The following is a 20894-nucleotide window of genomic DNA, read 5'->3' as shown; positions in this document are numbered from 1 at the left end:
TTCTCATCTTTCCTATTATATACTTCTTTATCTTCTTTAATGACTATGACTTTGTTGCTTGTACATTACGATTTATATTGTTTTATTTTTAATATCCTAGTATGATTTATGTTGATTTCTTATTTAGTATCCTATGACTATCACTAAGTGTTGTATCTTATGATTTATGATGAATGTATTTTTTACAATGACTATGATAATGCTCTGTCACTTATTGCTTTTATGTACACTGAGAGCTTATGTGCTGTAAACAAATTCCCTGTGTGTCCAATCCCACTTAATCAATAAAGAATTCTAAATGTTTATCTAAATGTTTCCCTGTTTTCCCAGGCTAGTCTCATACTTTATTAACAGACACCGCATACCCTCTTCCAAACTCATCTCTGTTGCTCTAAAACAGCCCATTTTCAGTTTCAGCCCTCACTTTTTTTTTTCACAACACAAATAGAGGTTAAAAAAGAAAGAGGAATATGAAGCATATCAGGAAATGTAAAGTCAGATTGACTTGTCCTACCTCAGTAATTTGATGGGTGCTTTCCCTGATCAAATCTTCCCACTCTTTTCCAGACAATGAAAGCTTAAAACACTTGTTCTGCAGGGCTTTCTGAAGAAGCAGACATGCCTGGGTCTGAAACAGAAATTTGGGGGTGGATGGGAGAAAGGGGAAGAAAAGGAGAGAGAGAGACGGTGAAATATAATACTTTTTTTTCTCAAATAACAAGCAGAGAATTCACAGGGTAGCAGTTAAAAGGTTCTTCAGAGATTGTAGGAATGCTCCCGTAACTTTTATCTGAAATACCTTAAAACAAAACAGCAGATAGATTGTCCCAACCACACAATCCAGGGAAAGGTGCAGTTTTGAAGAATTGCAGACAAAAAGCCACAATTGTACTCCCTTGTTCTCCAAAACACCTTTGTCCCTTTGAATCTGATGCAGTTCTAGAAACAGGCCAAGTTTCTCAAAATTCCAAGAGACACAGTTTAAATTTAAACCCCTCTGCAACTAGGTTTTCATACTAAAGTGAAACTTAAATATCTTTGCCATTATTTCTGATAGTTATCAAAAATGCTTAAAGAGGCAGCCTAATTGGACAAAGGACTGCCGTGGGACGCCAATTGCAATATTGCTTTGCTCTGCATTTTTAAGCAAAACTGCCTCATTTATGCTAACAGTATTCAGATCAAAGCTTGGTAATATTTTGCACTGCATATTTCTGCAAATTTGAGCTCTCTCTCTCTCAGCCCAACCCATCTCATAGGGTTGCTGTTGTGGGATAAATAGGAGGAAGGTGTGTTAGATATGTTTGCCATCTTGAGTTATTTGTAAAAATAATAAAGGTGGCATGCAAATGAAACAAAAATAAACAAATTCAATTTTGTGAGATAATTATTGACCCCAACATTTGCAAAGATCAATAGCAATGGAGGAAAAATATAGCTAAAGTCAATATGGCTGCATGTGGAAATGGAAAGGAAGTATGAACAAACAAAGGAAAACCAATCTATCTAACATCTATTAACATGCCATTTACTTAAAGAAACATTAACAGAAGTAAAGCAAACATTAACAGAAATAAAGCATGAATGAGAATAAATACCACGCTTAACGAACGGTTCAACACCCAATAATGAACAAGACAAGGATATGAACTATCCCCTTGGCTTTTTAATATATTTATGGATAAATGAGGTAAGGAACTGTGGAATTCTTGAAGGTCTCTGAGTTTGGTTATTTTCAACTTCAATGCTGAACTAAAGAAAGTCTCTTGTGTTTTATTTTGTAAGTAATGCTAAGCAGTGACGGTAGAAATATGAACTGACATGTATTTTTGTATGCAGACGATAACGAGCTGCTGGTGGGAAACCCAAATAATTTGCTTTAAATTAAAGTTAGATAAGCTGTAGAATGGAATGAGACTTCCTGTTATGAAAGCTAATGCATCAAAGACCAAAATCACTGCATTTGACAAGACCAATGGGACGAACAATTGCAAATTATGTATCAATGGTAGAAAGAAAAAGGAGGTTCGATAGAAAAAAGTGTGTACATTGGCATAACAGCAAAACCAGTACAATTAGGAGGAGAAATTTTAAAACATGCCAGTGTGGGTAAGAAAAGCAATAAATGGTATGATCGGAAGTATAAACGCTGTGTAGAAAAGCATATCGCTGCTCACTTTGTTCTACATTGGGTGTAGACTGTTAAGAGCGAGGTAATCTGCAGCAGTTTGGTCATATAGACCAGGGCTGTCAAACCCGCGGCCCACGGGCCAGATATGTCATGCGCTGGCCATGTCCACACCCAGTTTAGTGAAGGGGGGAAAGTTGTGATACGTCATGTGACGATGCTGTGAAGATGCAAGTTTGGCAGCCCTGATATAGACCGAGAGAATGTGGACCGAGAATCGTAAGAGAAGAATGACTGGATTGGGAGGAAGGGAAAGACTGAGAAAATGTGGCTGGATGAAGTTGAGATCCTTTTAAAAAGCCAAGCATTTTGAAGAACAAAAAGTAATTTAGGAATGAATGGATATGTTCAGGGGTGGGATTCTACCAGTTCGCACCTATTCGCTAGAACCAGTTGTTAACATTCTAAGCAGTTCAGAGAACCGGTTGTTAGAAGAAATTACTGGACTAATCCTGTAAAGAAGGCAGGAAGGAAACGTTCTGATGTTGCTTACAGAAACTGCCTCTCCATTAACCCTTATTACATTCTTGGCAGGACTAGAGTTCCTGTCTCTGGAACGTCTCTGAAGTTGTTTTCCCCTCCTTTGCTGGTACTTTGCTTGTGTGGAGTGACCATTCAAAGTTGCAATGGCACTGAAAAAAGTGACTTATGACCATTTTTCACACTTACGACTGTTGCAGCATCCCCACAGTCATGAGAAGCCAGGCGAGGAGATGCGTGCTTCGATGTGAGTGATATTGAGTTGGCCATGCCCAGCCTATAACATGACCACCAAGCCATGTCCACCCAGTCACATGACCACCAAGCCACACCCACCAACTAAGCCACACCCACAGAACCGGTTGTTAAAAATTTGAATCCCACTCCTGGATATGTTAGAAGCAAAGTTGGTTTTTTGGAAGAACTAAACAACATGGAAAGGTATTAGGAATGAATGGGGTTGGTATAAAGCAGATTTAGATGTTTCCTTTTCTTTTTCTTGTCTCAAGCCTTAATTCCTTAGCCTTACTATTTCCGGCTCTTTTCAGCACTCCGCATAAGGCTGCTTACTCCAAGAATCCCTATGGGCATGAATGTGAGTAATTTGATTTAGCACAGCTTTCAGCAAATGGCCAGGCTGATTAACTTGTATTTATCAACATTCCTGACTGGCACTGACATATCCACCCGAAGCAGAAGCATACATACAGTACACCAATGCAGAAGTCTATGCTGTTCTCTGGAAATATTTCGAAAGCAAAATCTAAGACTTTGTACAGGTATAGTCCTTGGTTTACAACAGTGCATCGAGTGATCGTTCAAAAGTTACAACGGCACTGAAAAAAAGTGACTAATAAGCGTTTTCACACTTATGATCAGAATAACAGAAGGGGAAGGGACCTTGGAGGTCTTCTACTCCAACTGCCTGCTCAGGCAGGAAACCCTATGCCATTTCATGCAAAGGGTTGTCCAATCTCTTCTTAAAAACTTCCAGTGTTGGAGCATTCACAACTTCTAGAGGCAAGTCGTTCTACTGGTTAATTGTTCTCATTGTCAGGAAATTCCTTGTCAGTTCTAGATTGGTTCTTTCTTTTATTAGATTCCATCCTTCACTTCTTGTCTTGCTTTCTGGTGCTTTGGAGAACCCCTTTGTGTTGTGACCTAGGTTTCCCCAATAGCACGAAGCCGACTCCTCGTCCCAATAAACCCCTTTTTATTGAGTTTACAGTGAATTCCTTTCCAGCAAAATCTCGGCCAACAGTTTTTCAAGATACCTCCCAATTACTGACCCTTATCAGGCCTGGGGAGCTGCCAGACCGATCTCCTTCAGACGCCACACTGTAGCAAACAACACTTGGCAAGAATGCAGGAACACATCTTCACCCAAATTGTTTCCTGCAAAAACCCACTCCCCCTTTGCTCCTCTTTTATTCCCTATGGGAGTAACCCAACCCATTCACCATCCATCTGCGGCTTTACTCCCAAGCCAACCCTTGTTCCTTAGCTGTTCCCTTCTGGCAACTCTGTGCATGCGCACACTGGGAACAGGCTCCAGCTGTTCTTCTGCCTCACTGATGTCCGACTCCGAAGGCAGCCGGTAACTGTCAGAAGGCCCTGATCCCATCTCTGCCTCTGATGCAGAGCACTCGTCCAAGCCTTCCCCAGACTCCAAGACTGGCCCATGTTCCTCCCCAACCTTCTCACTATCCAAATCTGCTGGCAGCTCCACTGGCCACTGGCGGGCCACAACACTTTGTGGTAATCCTTTGGATGTTGGAAGACTGCTATCATGTCACCCCCAAGTCCTTTGATCATTGCATCATCCCTGTGGTCACGTGATCAAAACCCAGATGCTTAACAACTGACTCCTATTTATGACTGTTGCAGGGTCCCCGGGATCACGGGATCCCCTTTTGTGATCTTCTGACAAGCAAAGTCAATCCAGATTCACTTTCAACCCTGTTACTAACTTAACAACTGCAGTGATTCGTGCAGTGGCAAGAAAGGTCATAAGATGAGGCAAAACTCACTTAACTATCTCACTTAGCAACAGATTTTGGGCACAGTTGCAGTTGTAACTTGAGGACTACCTGTAATGGCCCTTCATTTTCATGATGTACTAAGTCAGTCATGGGTGGGCAATTTGAGGGGGGAGATCTGGAGACGTTTAATATTCTGAAGAGGCTTGAGGGCTCAATGTTCAAAGTGGTGATGGAATAGCTTTGACATTTTTCTTCATTCTCTCATTCAGCTACACTAAAGGCTTACATAACATTTGTCATGCATTTTCTGTTTCGACGTGGCAGAGAGTCTCAAGCATATTTAAAAGAGGATCTCTGGCAGCTGAAGAAAAGTAGCTTGGGGGCCAAACACCCATCCAAAAGGAATCCAAGCTTGCATTAAGTTTACATGGTTCCAATATTTCCTCTTCCACATTTGGAAGGGTTAGCATTAGAAGGAGAGAGTTAGCATGCTTGGACTCGTTCCACCTCCCATCAATCCCACTAAAACAAGCTTTGTCAACTCTCCAGATCAATGTTTCTCAATCTTGGCAACTTGGAAGATATGTGGACTTTGACTCCCAGAATTCCCCAGCCAGCATGGGAATTCTGGGAATTGAAGTAACAAGGGAATTGAAGTTGCCAAGGTTGAGAATCTCTGTTCCAGATATTTTGCACCACACTTTCCATGACCTCCAGCCACTGGTCAAGCTCTCTGAAGCCAATGAGAGAGGAGAGTCCAAAATAACGTGAGTGATACAAAGGACTTAACTGTGGCTTATGGTCATGTGCGAATCTGCCTTTCTGGATGTTCATGCTGGAATTTCCATAAAACCAGCAGCATCAAGCAAATAGGAATCTCTATGTAAACATCCAACGTTGCATCATACTTAGCAAGTAGGTTCAACCCAATTTCTCAGTTTTACTTAATTATCTAACCTAGCACTGTCTTTTAGAACAGGGGTCCCCAACCACCGGTCCACGGACCGGTCCCGGTCCGCGGAACAACTCCTACCGGGCCGCGGCTTGCTGGGTGCCACCATCTTTTTTTCATGAAAAAGTGCTTCCAGTGAGCTTTTCCGGTAGAAAGCTCACCGGGCACGCCATCAAAAAGATGGCGGCGCAACGCTCGTGAGCTTTTCCGGGTGAAAGCCATTTCTACCCGGAAAAGCTCACCGAGCGCTATGCGCGCCATCTTTTGATGAAAACGTGCTTCCGGTGAGGTCACCGGAAGCACTTTTTCATCAAAAAAAGATGGCGGCGCCCAGCTGATGCCGGTACCGGGCCGCGGCGTCAAAAAGGTTGGGGATCACTGTTTTAGAAGATTCTTTTTAAAAATGTATTGGCAAATCAGGTTGGAGTACTTCACCACTGGTTTGTTTCCAGCTATGAGCAAAAATACCCTGCTAATGAACCTGGTGGCTGTTATTATACATAGATTCCAATGATCGATTTGTCATCTATGAATATATCTAAACGATAATTTTTTTGGAACCAGAAGTAATAAGACTGTTACTATCGATCTTCCTGATCTGACATGTTTATAGGAGTGTTCAATTCTCAAAACCACCCAGCTAGCTTGGCATCAGAATATATCAGGGTGGGAAAGGCTGTTCCCTATAACGCATTTGCCAAAAGAAAGAGGTTCACCCCCCAAAAAACAAATGTAATTAATGAGGACAGAAATATGCAAAAGAAGAGAGAGAAACCCCAGCCATTGCTTGGCAACAACTGTGGAATCAACATCTTAAGCAGAAACAACAAAAAAGCTAGTTTTTGCTGATTATTTATGGTCTTTCTGCTTACCCTCACTGGTTTCATACTGTCCGTAACAATCATGAGAAAAACCCTGGACTCATCCCATTTTATCAAAAGATTTGTAGCATTACAAAAACAGCTCCAATTACTTACTTAACATGGAATAGATTTTACAAGTGGTTAGAGAGAAGAGGTAGAAATTAGAGGAAGAAAGGTTATTGCTAGGTATGAATTAAATATAAAGATGGTTTATAATTGTAAATATGCCAATATAATGAACAGAATTAACAATCAGCTAATATATAAAGAGAAAGCTAGTTAAAACTATTCCATTACGCTATTATTATTATTAGTATATATGTTAATATTCCTTTTTGTTCTTTCTTTGCCTTTCTATAAATGATATGCCCTGACAACATTGTATTCAAAATGTTTACAAATAAAAAGAAACCCTAAAAACCCCATCTCCATCTCCATCTCCATCTTGGAGGAGGGGGTTGTGGGGGGAGATTTTGGAAATCAGAGAGTCGGTGACTTGCATAAGACTGAGCTTCATGTAGCCACAAGGTTTCACTTCAGCTTCCCAACTCACAGCTCAACGGTAGCCATTAAGACAAGGATGGTCGAGCAAGAGGACTTGAAGGATCTGTCACCTGAAGGCCGGACAAGAAGTACAGTTGTTAAGTGAGTTTTGCCGCATTTTACAATCTTCCTTGCCACAGTTGTTAAGTGAATCCATGCAGCTGTTATGTTAGTAACAGGTGTCAACTCATAAACTATTTCTATGGTCATTTTAGAGTTGCAAAATAGAAAGGGAGGGGGGAAGTGAACAAGGAGAGATTCAACCTGGAATAAGGAGAAACTTTCTGTCAGCAAGAACAATCAACCAATGGAACAGAAGTTTCCATTGGAAGTTGTGGGAGCACCATCACTTGAGACTTTCAACAAGAGATTGGACTGCCATTTGTCAGAAATGGTGTAGGATCTCCTGCTTGGGCAGGGGGGTTGGACTAGATGACCTACAAGGTCCCTTCCAACTCTGATTATCTGTTATCTGTTAAAAGGGTTTGAAAGAACAGTGCAGCAGCTTGGAAATCAAAAGTGCTGTCAGCTTTGGAAACCTTATTCAACACTGCCATGTAGCTTGAGAAAGTGGGAGAGGGGTTGATTTCAACTGAGTAGCTCTAAGTAGACAAAATAGAATTCTTTTGTTAGTTCAAGGTCATGAAGTGTGGCGCAGGAACAAAAAGGATCTTACTTTGGGATTGGGGGATGGGTTGTAGGTTGGGACATTGTGGGAAGTTCTGGGGAATTTAGTTCCGAGATTCCACATATGTGTCAGGTGCTATTCTAATAAAGGTACTTTTGAGATAACGCTTGTCTTGGAATTACTGATTGGAATGGAGGTTTGCTGGAACGCTGACAAGTGCATTCCTTACATAGTTTTTCAGAGATGGTAACTAAGTGACTGAAGTTTCTGCCGTGCAAAAATCTAACTGGAGAACAGGATTGATGATTCTTAGCTATGGATGTGTCCCACTGGAGAACATGAATTACGACACACCTAGGGGGTGGGGGAAACCAGGGTCAAGGGTGACAATGAATGATGTGCCTCAGAGTTGGCTAACCCAGGCAGTGCCGGACATGTTAACATGTTAACTCCCAATAAATCCTTTTGAAGTTTTGGAAATTTGGCTCGAGGCTCATGATTTAATTGGGGTAACCTGCCAGAATCCTGACAGCAGGGTTGTTAAGTGAATTTGGCTTCCCCATTGCCTTTGCTTGTCAGAAGGTCGCAAAAGGGGATCACATGACCTCAAGACACTGCAACCGTCATAAATATGAGTCAGTGGCCAAGCATTTGAATTTTGACCACATGACCATGGGGATGGCTGCAATGGTCGTAAGTGTGAAAAGGGGGTCATAAGTCACTTTTTTTCACTGCCACTGTAATTCTGAATGGTCATTAAGCAAACTGTTGTACGTAGAGGACTACCTGTAATGAGTGGAAGTTTGTTAAGGAGAGATCCAATCTTGAATGTCTATGGAGATTCTCAGTCATCCTGGTCATGGTTGTCCCAAAGGTGTTTTTTCAAGAGGCAATGGGACTTTCTGAAGAGCTGAAGAAGCTTCTTGGATGAGAAGAGAAACATCTTTAAAGAAAAACCAGAAAGTCCAGCTGCCTATTGAAAAAAGCACCCTTGGGACATCCAACCTTGAAGAAAGAAGAAATTTTCTGATAGTCAGAACAAATAATCAATGGAATACTTGCCTTCAAAAATTGTGACTACTCCATCACTGGAGGTATTGAAAAATAGACTGCACGACCATTTGACCAGGATGGTATAAGTTCTCCTATCTTGAGCAGGGGCTTGGACCAGAAAATCTCCAAGGTCCCTCCCAGCCCTAAGTGTTCTGACCGAGGCTTCCAAGACCGTAATTATGTACACGCTTATTTTAAAAACAAGTCTTGCTTTATTGCAACGCTGGGAATTATCTTCATTCCCAGCCGGTAATGAATCTCAAACAGTCCCTCGAGATAAGCACCCACCTTTCTTTCCTGTGAAGTGCTGCCAATAACAGAAGTGACAAATGAACTAGGAAAAAAAAAAAAACCAACCGAAGTACAAAGAGCTTCAAGAATGAATCTGAACTGAACAAACGACTTTGCTTCCTGCAAAGGTTTCATCATTTTTGCCTGTCCTTTATACCTCATGGGAGGGGCAATCACCTCCCAGTCTTACTCCCAAGTCGCCCCTTTTGTTTCAGCTGCTCTCGCCTTCTAGCAGCTCTGCGCACACGCGCACTGGGAACAGGCTCCTCCCCTGGGTTCTCTGCCTTGCTTCTGCCAGATTCTGAAGGCTCCGGAGGCACCACCCCACTCCCAGACAGTCCATGTCCCATCTCTGCATCGGATGCAGGACCCTTGTTCGAGTCCTTTCCAGACTCCCGGACTGATCCCCTTTCTTCCCCACTGTCCAATTCCGCTGCCGTCTGTACCGGCTGCCAGCAAACCACAACACTAAGGTTCTATGGTCTATATTTTAACTTTCCGGACCTTTGAAATTTTCAAAACCTTGAGTCATATGCGTCCTGCACAATGAATACCATGTTCCATGCCATTTCTTCTTTCCCTTGCAGATGCCTTTGACAACATTCACCTTACGTTTCCCTTTTTCTGGACATCTGGGGACATTCCCAAACAAAGCCCTTGGGCTGCTGTCACCTAGCATTTTAATATTCTAAGAATGTCTGTGAGGCCCTGGGAAATTTTGTAAATATAGATGTTGCTAAAGGCTGATGTTCTGCATTGCAGCAAACTAGCTCCCCACACATTCATCTATTTTACCTGAAAGAATCTTTTAGAAAAAGGTGGGACAGAAACTTGGTGGGCATAAAAGGAATGTCTATAAATGGCATGCAGGTAATCCTCGATTTCCAACCACAATTGTGCCCAACATTTCTGTTGCCGAAAGACATTTGTTAAGGGAGTTTTGCCCCATTTTACAACCTTTCTTGCCACAGTCGTTAAGTGAATCACTGCAGCTGTTAAGTTAGTAACACGGTCGTTAAATGAATCTGCCTTCCCCATACACTTTGCTGGTTAGAAGATTGCAAAAGGTAATCAGGTGACCCTGGGATACTGCAACTGTCATAAATACGAGTCAATGGCCAAGCGGCTTAATTTTGATCACATGACCATGGTGGCTGCGGCAACGGTCATAAGTCCCTTTTATCAGTGCCATTGTAACTTTGGTCATTAAACGAATGGTTTCAAGTTAAGGAGACTACTTGTATATGAGTGTAATCCTTATATTAGGACAGGCTTTCCCAGCTTTGGGTCCACTGGATGTGGTGGACTCCCAACTCAACAGAATTCAGAGCAAATATCCATGTTGGCTCAACTTCTAGGACTGTGATGGTGAACCTATGGCATGCGTGCTATAGGTAGCACGCAGAGCCATTTGTGCCAGCACACGAGTCGCAGGCAAACTTACCTCACTACGCATGCGCACGTCTCACAGTTGATTTTTGCCTGGTTTGAGGCCTTTGCAGGATGAATAATAGGCCCATTTTGTCACTTCAGGAAGTGACATCACTTCAGGAAGTGACATCACTTCAGGAAGTGATGAAACAGGCCCATTATTCGTCCTACAAAGCCTGCAGAGGCTTTTTTCAAGCCTCTGGGAGGCCGAAAAAGGCCTCAAACCAGCCCAAAATCAGATGTGAGGTGCAGTGCAGGTAAGGGGGCGGCGGCAGGGGAGGGATTGCGCGTGCATGTGCAGGGGGCAGGGGAGGTGCACGCATTGCCTTCTGGGTGCTGGCACGCAAGCACTCGCGCACAAGCGCACACACAATTTTTGGCACAGTAGCCCAAAAAGGTTAGCTACCACTGTTCTAGGAGCTGCAGTACCAGATTCATGGGTGGGCTGCTGGGGATTCTCAAGGGTTCGGTAGAGCCCCTAACTAAGATTCTGTGCAGTCCGGAGAACTCCCAAATCCCACTCCTGGCTGGCCCCGCCCACCCCATCCCTCCCAGGAGTCCCCACGCAGCCCGTTTTTGGTGTAGGTAAGTGCAGGGTGCATGCGGAGGCTTGGGGAAGGCAAAAAACGGGTCTCCGGAAGTTAGGGAAGGCCGGAAATAGGCCCGTTTCTGGCTTCCAGAGAGCCTCCGGAGCCCCGGGAAGCCATTTTCACCCTCCTGGAGGCTCAAGGAAAGCTTCCAGAGCCCAGGAATGGCAATCCCCACCCCCCACCCTGTGGTGCAGGAGGCCGACTAGGCCACACCCACCATGGCCACGCCCATCTAGAAACTGGGCCTAGAACCCTTTGCTAAAATTTTTGAAGCCCACCCTAACCAGATTGTGATATACCAGGGATTAAAACTTTCCACTCCTGGATCAATCTGGTTTGCACACTTTTCAAACATTTGTTTGAAAAGACCTCCTCACGGACGTTTCAAAGACCTGCACTAGATCCACTAATGAGAAGAGAGGACTCACTGAAAAAGATCCTGATGTTGGGAAAGATTGAAAGCAAAAGGAGAAAAAGATGGCAAAGGATGAGATGATTAGAGAGTGTCATCAACACAAGGAACATGAATTCGAGCAAACTCCAGGGGACAGTAGAGCGGCCCCCCCCACCGGCCAGCTGCCCGCTCGCTGGGCGCGCGGCTCGCTGGCGCCGCCTCTTTTGATGAGCGTGCCCACCGGCCCAAAGGAGCGGTTCACCCGGAAGCCACGGCGCTTTTGGAGGCCGTCTCCCAAAGCCACCGGAAGCCTCAAAAGGGGCGCCCGGGCTGTCGACCGGTCCCGGGTTGGGGCCCGGAGGACAGGGGAGCCTGGGGTGCTAGGGCCCATGGGGTTGCAAAGAGTTGGACCCAACTTAGTGACTGAACAATGAACAACAGACCCACGCCTGAAATCACAAAGTGTTTAAAGTGTTTAGCAAGTTTGAGCTTTAATACAAACAGGAGCCCTCTTATGCATTCCCAATATATCTATATATACTGTCTGCCACTGTGGGTTCCCATGGAGACAACCTTGGTGTCTTGGTTGGAATGTGTCTTGTTTTGACTGAGATAGCAGCTCCTTGATGCAGCTGCGAAGTCCACTCTCCCATCCTGCCTGCTCATGGCAACTCGAGAGCAGTTCAGGGGATGCTTTGCAAGTTGACATATACTATATATCCTGTTTCTCTGCGATGGACTCAACATTGTTTCTGAGTTCCAGCAATGGAGAATATCTGATGTGGTCCTTTATCTCTGGTTGTCCCTTTGCTTGATTCTGTCTGCTCTGGTTGTTGTCTTTGTTGTAAGGTTGCCCAAGTGTTGCTTGAACATTCCATTTGTGGCAAACCCATGCCAAGTTGTTTTTCGGGCGGGAATGGAACACAACATTCCACAACCATTACAGTTCATGGCTGTAGAACCATGTTCATCTCGTTGTCTTTAATGCACCATTATTTCTCCTAATACCCTTCTCAGATTAGCCAAGAACATACTGTCCTTTTAAAGGGAAAAATCTGTTACAAGCCTCTTTCCCTTGCTCTCTGCCAAATTCTATTGCCAAACTCATGTTAGCTCTCCCTACTTATTTCCTCAATTCGCTCATTCCCAGATAATTGGCTGTCTTCATCTTACAGTTTCTGCATCCTACGGTTTCTTGTGATTGAAATAGGGCTGGAAGGGACCTTGGAGGTCCTCCAGTCCACCCCCCTGCTCAAGCACGAGATCCTATACCATTTCAGATAGGTAGCTGTCTAGCCTTTTCTTAAAAACCCCTAGTGATGAAGCTCCCACAACTTCTGAAGGAAAGCTGTTCCATTGGTTGATTGCTTTCATCGTCAGAAAATTTCTCCTTATTTCCAGGTTGAACCTCTCCTTGTTCAGCTTCCATCCATTATTCCTTGTCTGGCCTTCAGGTGCTTCAGAAAATAGCTTGACCCCCTCCTCTCTGTGGCAGTCCCTCAAATACTGGAATAGTGCTATCATGTGCCCACTAGTCCTTCTTTTCTCTAGACCTGTTGTTAGTTGCGAAATCGTGTCCAACCCATCGCGACCCCATGGACAACGTTCCTCCAGGACTTCCTGTTCTCTACCATCTTCTAGAGTCCATTTAAGCTCACACCTACTGCTTCAATGACTCCATCCAGCCACCTCATTCTCTGTCGTCCCCGCCCTTCTGTTGCATTGATCTTTCTATTGATCTTTCCCAGCATTAGGCTCTTCTCCAGTGAGTCTCTAGACTAGCCAAACACAAATCCTGCAACCGTTCTTCATATGTTTTAGTCTCCAGGCCTTTAATCAACTTAGTTGCTCTTCTCTGCATTTTTTCCAAAGTCTCAACATCTTTTTTGTAATGTGGTGACCAAAACTAGATGCAGTAATCCACCTATTCAGCAGGGACTATTCACTCAGCTGCTCACAATGAGCAAACCTACGCTCAACTTGCTAATGGCATCTATTGATGAGAGAAGCTCTTCACCCCTCACAGCTGAGCATGCTGTCCCTCTAAAACACACGGCCTTCCTTGTCGTTCTCTTCTGTTTCTCTTCTATCAAATCTCCCTTGCAAACTTTATTTTTTATTTATTTGGTTTGTCAATTGCTTACAAGCTAATAGGTATAAGTAAAAACATAGTTATGAATACATAGATACATATCAGAAAAATAAAAAAAAATAAAAGAAACAATAGGACAGGGACGGTAGGCACGATTGGTGCGTTTGTGCACGCCCCCTACAGACCTCTTAGAAAAGGGGTGAGGTCAATAGTAGACAGTCTAAGGTTAAAGTTCTTGGGGTTTGGGGAAAAAAACCACAGAGTCAGGTAGAGTATTCCAGACATTGACCACTCCTGCAATCAAGTTTGGTGCGATTAACCTTGAGTTTGTATCTATTGTTTGCTCTTGTATTGTTATGGTTGAAACTGGAAGTATTCATTGACAGGTAGGACATTGCAATGTATGATTTTATATACTATACTTAGATCGGACCGAAGGCGGCGTAGTTCTAGGTTTTCTAGGTCTAGAATTTCAAGTCTGGTGGCATAAGGTATTCTGCAATGAGTAGAGGAGTAGAGAACTCTTCTTGTGAAATATTTCTGGACTTTCTCAACTGTGTTAATATCAGATACATAATGTGGGTTCCAGACTGATGAGCTGTATTCGAGTATTGGTCTAGCAAATGTTTTGTACGCTCTAGTTAGTAGTGTAATATTACCAGAGAAAAAGCTATGTAAGATTAGGTTAACAACTCTTAACACCTTTTTGGCTATGTAATTACAGTGGGCTCTAGCACTTAGATCATTAGAGATGAGTACTCCAAGGTCCTTGACAGAATTTGGATCATCAACAAGGTCTTGACTATTCAGCCTGTATTTTATTTTCTGATTTTTTTTTTGCCAATATGTAAGACAGAGCATTTATTTGTTGAGATTTGAAGTTGCCATTTGTTTGACTGTTCTGATACATAGTCAAGGTCTTTTTGAAGGGTAGCAGTATTGTCTGTGGTGTTGAATAGAGAACGCAGTTGCTCTTGATATGATCACAGAGGTCATTTATGTAGAGTATGAAAAGAGTTGGTCCTAGAACACTGCCTTGGGGGACACCACTGTTGACAGGTACAGAATTTGATAGAGCGCTCCCAATTTTGACCATTTGTTGTCTGTTTGACAGGAATGTTTCTATCCAGATATGCAGGTGTCCAGAGATACCCTAAGATTTTAGTTTTAGGAGTAGTTTGTCGTGCACCACTGAATCAAAGGCTTTACAGAAGTCTATGTAGATTGCGTCTATTGCTTTGCCCTGATCGAGTTGTGTAGTCTATATGTTTTTGCAGTGTAAGAGTTGCAGATTACATGATAGTTTTTTTCTGAAACCAAATTGTTTATTAGAGAGTAGGTTGCTTGTTTCTAAGTGGAGGATGATGGATTGGTTCATAATTGATTCCATGACTTTACAGGTGACGCAGCATAAGGAGATTGGTCTGTAATTTTCAACTAGGCTGGGGTCTCCCTTTTTGAAGATGGGGATGACTGTGGCTTGTGACCATAGTTTTGGCAAGGAGTTGGTCCTGAAAGATTTTTCAAAGATTATGCTTAGAGGTTTGGCTATGGCAGTGGATAGTTTTTTGAAGAAGTAGGCACATATTCCATCCGGTCCAATAGATAGAGATGGTTTTAGATTGCGTAGTGTTTTTCAACATTGCCTTCTGTAAAATCGATAAGTATTAGATCATTGTAGTTGTCTGTGATTCAACTAGGAAATACTGGGCATGATCCATTGCTGTTTACAAATACTGAGCCAAAGAATGTGTTAAAGAGGTTGGCTTTAATAGTGTCGTCGTTGCAGTCTTTACCATTAGGTCCTTTCAGGGGTGGGATGGACCTTGAGTCTTTTAATTTGTTGTTTACAAAATTGTAGAAAGCACGGGTGGAATTGGTGCGTAGAAGGTTTTCCTCTTGTTTAATGTGCTAATTAGTGCATTCAGTTTTTATCTGGTGGCATAAATTTTTGTATCAGCTTTTGAAGTTGGCAACGTGATCAGATTTGTTTTTCCGCCAAAGTGATTTCTTTTTGGATTGAAGCTTCCTTATTGTTTTGGGTAATTTGTTTTTTCTGGTTTTGGGAGTTGTTGTTGGTACATATAGTTTGATGACTCTTTTGACTTCAAGTAAAAATATCTTCAACAGTATTGCATCCAGTGAATAGAAATTGCCAATCAAGGGATGAGAGATCGTTTTTTATAAGATCATAGTTGCCTTTTTTGAAGTTATAATTGGGGATTCCGTCGTTGTGATGATTTTTGTGTGGGCGTAGGTTGAGACAAAAGTCAATCATGTTGTGGTCACTGTTGGAAAAGGGTTCTTTAATTTGTATTCTGTAAATTGAATTCAAACTATTGCAGAAGATGAGATCGAGGCAGTTGTTAAGTCTAGTGTTGTTGGTTACTAGTTGTTCAAGTCCCAGATTTGCAACTGCATTGTAGAAGGTTGCATGTGTGGGTTCAGTTGTACATATGGGTTCAGTTGTAACTCTCATTGGTTGTCCTTATTCACGGACAGGCAGTCCTCGACTTACAACAGTTCATTTTGCGACCATTCAAGGCTACAACAGCAGTGAAAAAGTGACTTGTGACCATTTTTCACACAATCATTGCAGCATCTGTGAGGTTATGTGATTAAAAAATTCAGACATTTGGTAGCTGACTTATATTTATAATGGTTGTCGCTTGATCTACCTTAAATGTCAGCATTCCAGCAACCCTCCATTCCAATCAGTTACTCTGAGAAAAACATATCTCAAAAGTACCCTTATTAGGATAGTAACTGGCACATCTGTGGAATTCCAAATCTGAAAGTTTCCAGGGTTCCTACAATTTCCCAAACTACAAATCCATCCTCCCTTGGCTGTCATCACATGGCCCAATCACGATCCTTCCAAAAGTAAGATCCTCATTTCATCCTGCGCCATACTCAATGACCTTGAACTAACAAAATAATTTTGTCTACTTAGGTTGCAGCATCCTGGATTATGCCATCCATCTTGTAAACTTGCAGGATTCTTTTCCCCCCGCCATGTATGTAGTATGTATACATTAGAATTAGACTGTGATGTTTCTTTGTGTCATAGCCTCGGTGGCGCAGTGGTTAGAGTGCAGTACTGCAAGCTACTTTTGCAGCCAGCTGCTTACAATTTGGCAGATAAAATCCCACCAGGCTCAAGGTTGACTCAGCTTTCCTTCCGAGGTGGGTAAAATGAGGACCCAGATTGTTGGGGAAAATAGGCTGACTCTGTAAACTGCTTAGAGAGGGCTGTAAAGCACTGTAAAGTGATATATATGTCTAAGTGCTATTGTTATTAAGCAAACCAATGGGTTGCCATGGGTGTGGTTTTGCCAAAAATTGGAAGTAAGTGCCATTTTCAACAAAGCCATCATAAAACGTGGTCACATGACCACAGAACACTGCAAATGGCCATAAATTTGGCTGTGCTGCCAAATGCACAAAGTTCGGTCACATGACCTGGTTGGGGCAACCATTGGAACTTCACATGTAGAATGTAAATAGCCCCAAGGTAAGTCTGTCATAACTTCAAGCAGTCAGTCAGTGGCAGGTCATAAGTCAAGGACTAACTGTAAAGCTAGTAACTGTAAAATGACGTTTGTCTTGCTAAAGAGCAGATAAACTAATGTGACACAAACATAATAACCTGCCAGCTATGCTTTTGCATACTGTTCAGGATGGAGAGAGAAATCTTTATGTTGAAGAACAGACGTAAATTGCAAATTACATTGGAAGAATGAAAAACCTTGTAGAAACATACATATGAAAAGAATGAAGGGTAATTTGATTATCCATTTTAATGGGAACTCAGCTGTCCTTCATCCAACATCAGATTAGTAACAACAAATGAGAATCGTATTGAGCCTAAAAATTAACACTTTTATTATATCATATAGTATCTTGGATTACAGTCCAGCTGCTAATAATCAATGTCAGTTTTAAGAAGCCAAAAGCTTCTTTCTCATCCCTAACAACATTTTTATGCTTGTATTTCATCTTAAAATGCAAAGACATGTGTACAATTTTTAAATTGCAAAACACTGAAATATATGAAGCGTACATATTAAACCAAATTGAACGTTGCAGTTCAATTTGCACTGATACTTAGGTAGGGTTGATTAAGATTACAGTAGAACATGCCTGGAACAAATTTCTCCCCAATTCTTACTTTTTGTCAACTTAAACTGATTTTCTCAAACAAAAGAACTTCCTTTAAGAAAGAGATTCAAGCACAATCAACTTAATTACAGTTTATCAAGAAGGCTAGATCAATCTTCTATCCCTAAATGAAATTAAAATATTTTCTGTTCTAATAAAATGAATATGATAATGACAGAATTTGTAACACTTTCTTGTGAATGAATCTTATTTTTATTGTGCACACACAAACTCGCACACACATCTCATTCATGTATGGTTTGTTCCGGTAGCCCACTTAATCATCAGATTTTCCTGGTTACCCAACATGTGATGCAAACCTTGTTAATCCAGGGAATGTTGGAGCTGGCTTGATTCTCCTAGTTTGCATCACTCTCATATTTTGAGGTAGGCAGGTGAAGCATTAAGGGCTCTTTGCTTGTGGGCCTTTACTGGTAAGGTAGGTGCCAGCCAGGATTTGAACTTCAGTGCCCCACATCAAATACAGAGCTCTAACCTCTATGCTATCCAGCCAGTATAACAATAGACTAGTAGTATAGTAGACAAGTGGGATGCGGTGGCTCAGTGGCTAAGACGCTGAGCTTGTCAATTAGAAAGGTCAGCAGTTTGGTGGTTCGAATCCCTAGTGCAATGTAACGGAGTGAGCTCCCGTTACTTGTCCCAGCTTCTGCCAACCTAGCAGTTTGAAAGCATGTAAAAATGCAAGTAGAAAAATAGGGACCACTTTGATGGGAAGGGAACAGCGTTCCATGTGCCTTTGGCGTTTAGTCATGCCGGCCACATGACCACGGAGACATCTTCGGACAGCGCTGGCTCTTTGGCTTAGTAGTGGAGATGAGCACCGCCCCCTAGAGCCAGAAATGACTAGCACGTATGTGCGAGGGGAACCTTTACCTTTATAATAGACAAGCACCAGAAGACAGTGGTGGTGATAGATGTAGTGGTGCCAAGTGACAGCAACATTGGGAAAAAGGAATATAAATAGCTGGAGAAATGCCAGGACCTGAAGGAGGAACTCAAGAGGATGGATCTTGACAGACTTTTGAACACTGGGCCCTATCTAACAAAATGAAATTCAACATAGCGAAAAGTCAAGACTTACACTTAGGCAAGAAAAACCAAAAGTACACCCAAATTGGGTGAAACCAGGCTTAATAGCAGCAACTGTGAGAGGGATTTTGGAGCTTTAATGGGCAACCAGCTAAATATGAGCCAGCAGTGTGCAGCAGCAGCCAAAAAAGCTAATGCAATCCTAAGTTGCATAAATAGAGGGATACAATCAAGATCAAGTGAGGTACTAATACCACTTCTAGTAGGCCTTAGTAAGACCACACCTAGAGTACTGCATCCAGTTTTGGTCACCACACTATAAAAAAGATGTCTTACTTCACAACTGAAATTTTGGTCTCAATTATGGTTGCAAATTGAGGACTACCTATATACAAATGGTCGTAAGCAGAGGAGTATCTGAACTGTGCAGAACCCTCAAATTCTCAGGCCTCTGGTAGAGGCCTTGAGATCGAAGATCATACAAGACCACCCATAAGGGTGAAAAGGGATTTGTGTCTAAAAAATTAAATAACAATTGGCAGGCTTCAGGTGTACCATATGACTTTTTTGCATAAATTCTATGTATAACAAACGCTGACATTCTAAGACTGGAACAGGTTAACTGAATCAAAAATGCGACTAAATGAGACAGCACTGTTTCTCCTGAATTTTAAGAAGAGAGAGAAAACGATCAATTGGCTCGCTCGAAATTAAAATTGCTTAAGAAGCGCTCGCCTGGCCTGAAGCCAGAGCCTTTTCCATTTAGCAGGACTTAACTCTTTTCCATTTTGTCTAACGTAGGCGGCTTCCTTAAAAATAGGAAGAGAGAGCTAATTAAATATGGAAAACAGGAAACTAGAGCTAAGCGCTCTTTCACTTTTTAAAGACTAGATATTGTTGCTCTTTAGGATTTCAGCCAAATGCACTCACTGAGAATTGAAAAAAAGCATAAAATGCACATACTTTGGAACCTGAATTTTTATGCAAGTAATTTAATATTTTTAAAGCATGCACTGAACCTTTTAATCTCAATGAATCAGGATTTCTCTGGCTATAGCAGAGAGTATGAAGTCATCTCCTAATCAGTTATTGATCCGTTTTCTATTTCAAGACATTCTCTGATTGCCCCATCACTCTTTCTGCCAGTTCCCTTGGTCAACTGAACCCTCTATAATCACTAAAGGCTTGCTACGAGAATACATTGCTATTGGTACCTTATAGGTCAGTGGCCCCCAACCTTTTTTGAACCAGGGACCGGTTTCACGATTATTTATTCTTCCACGGACCGGTACCTGAGTAACGCGAGACTCCACCACCATCGGGACGGCTCTTCGTTCGAAGCCGCGCCCCCCTCTTCGACGAAACTAAGGCGCGAGCACCCAAACGCCGCCTTCCAACTAAAAACCCGGAAGCACTTTCCAACCAAAAACCCGGAAGCAACCGAAAACCCGGAAGCGCCATCGAAACAAGATGGTGGTGCCCAAGCTTTGCGGCCCGGTAAAAAATGATCCACGGACCGGTACCGGTCCGGGAACCGGTGGTTGGGGACCCCTGTTATAGGTAACACATGAGTTGTTTGTTTGGTTTGAGCTTCCATGCTGTGTAAACCCAGTCACTGTGGTTTAAAAAAGACTAGCTCGATACCTGTGCTTCACTATGAAACTGTGTGGTTGCATTTAGTTTTTGGGAAGGAAAATAAAGGGAAAAAATTCTGCCTCTGCCTACCAGCATCCATCGGTATTCATCTGGCTAGCGTCCTATCAGTGTGTGAGAGAGATGAGGGCTGTTTGAAAACTGAAACAGTATTTGCTGTGTGAGCAAGGAGACAGCAAGGAGCCTGGGCATGGCTTAGCTCAACTGTTCTGTACTAAAGCTAATTGGGTGCTGTGAAACTAAAACTGAAACTGCTTGCGTTTTGCATTTGGAACAGATTTCTTTTCAGATGGGGAGGGAGAGTAGAACTCCTTAGCATCAGAGCATGTTAATAATAATATAGGAAATACTAATGCTCTGGTGGTCATTTCTTAGTGAGCATCTAGAAGCCAAGAGGAACATACGTGCCAAATTTCAAGTTTGTAGGCTTTACAGTTCTGGAGAATTTGTGATGATGCATGAGTGGTATTTTGCTTATATATGTATAGATAAGAGAATAAGGAGCTAGAAGGGAACTTAGAGGTCCAACTCCCAGCTCAGGCA

At 42.4% G+C, this 20894-nt stretch overlaps 1 protein-coding gene across 2 annotated transcripts in view; it reads right to left on the bottom strand.

Annotated features, from left to right (window-relative positions):
- The window catches only part of MYBBP1A (MYB binding protein 1a), an 89882-nt gene that overhangs the window by 10933 nt on the left and 58055 nt on the right, over nt 1–20894 (bottom strand). For both annotated transcript variants that reach the window (XM_026672390.2, XM_087943836.1), the window contains exon 24: nt 515–628. In XM_026672390.2, the coding sequence (XP_026528175.2) occupies nt 515–628 (114 nt within the window). The remainder of the gene's footprint in view (nt 1–514; nt 629–20894) is intronic.

Source organism: Notechis scutatus, chromosome 1 (assembly GCF_049901735.1).
Source record: "Notechis scutatus isolate UNSWTSFEM ecotype Mainland chromosome 1, rNotScu1.2, whole genome shotgun sequence".
In the NCBI taxonomy this organism is placed as follows: Eukaryota; Metazoa; Chordata; class Lepidosauria; order Squamata; family Elapidae; genus Notechis; species Notechis scutatus.
This window is presented reverse-complemented; position numbering and strand designations above follow the sequence as displayed.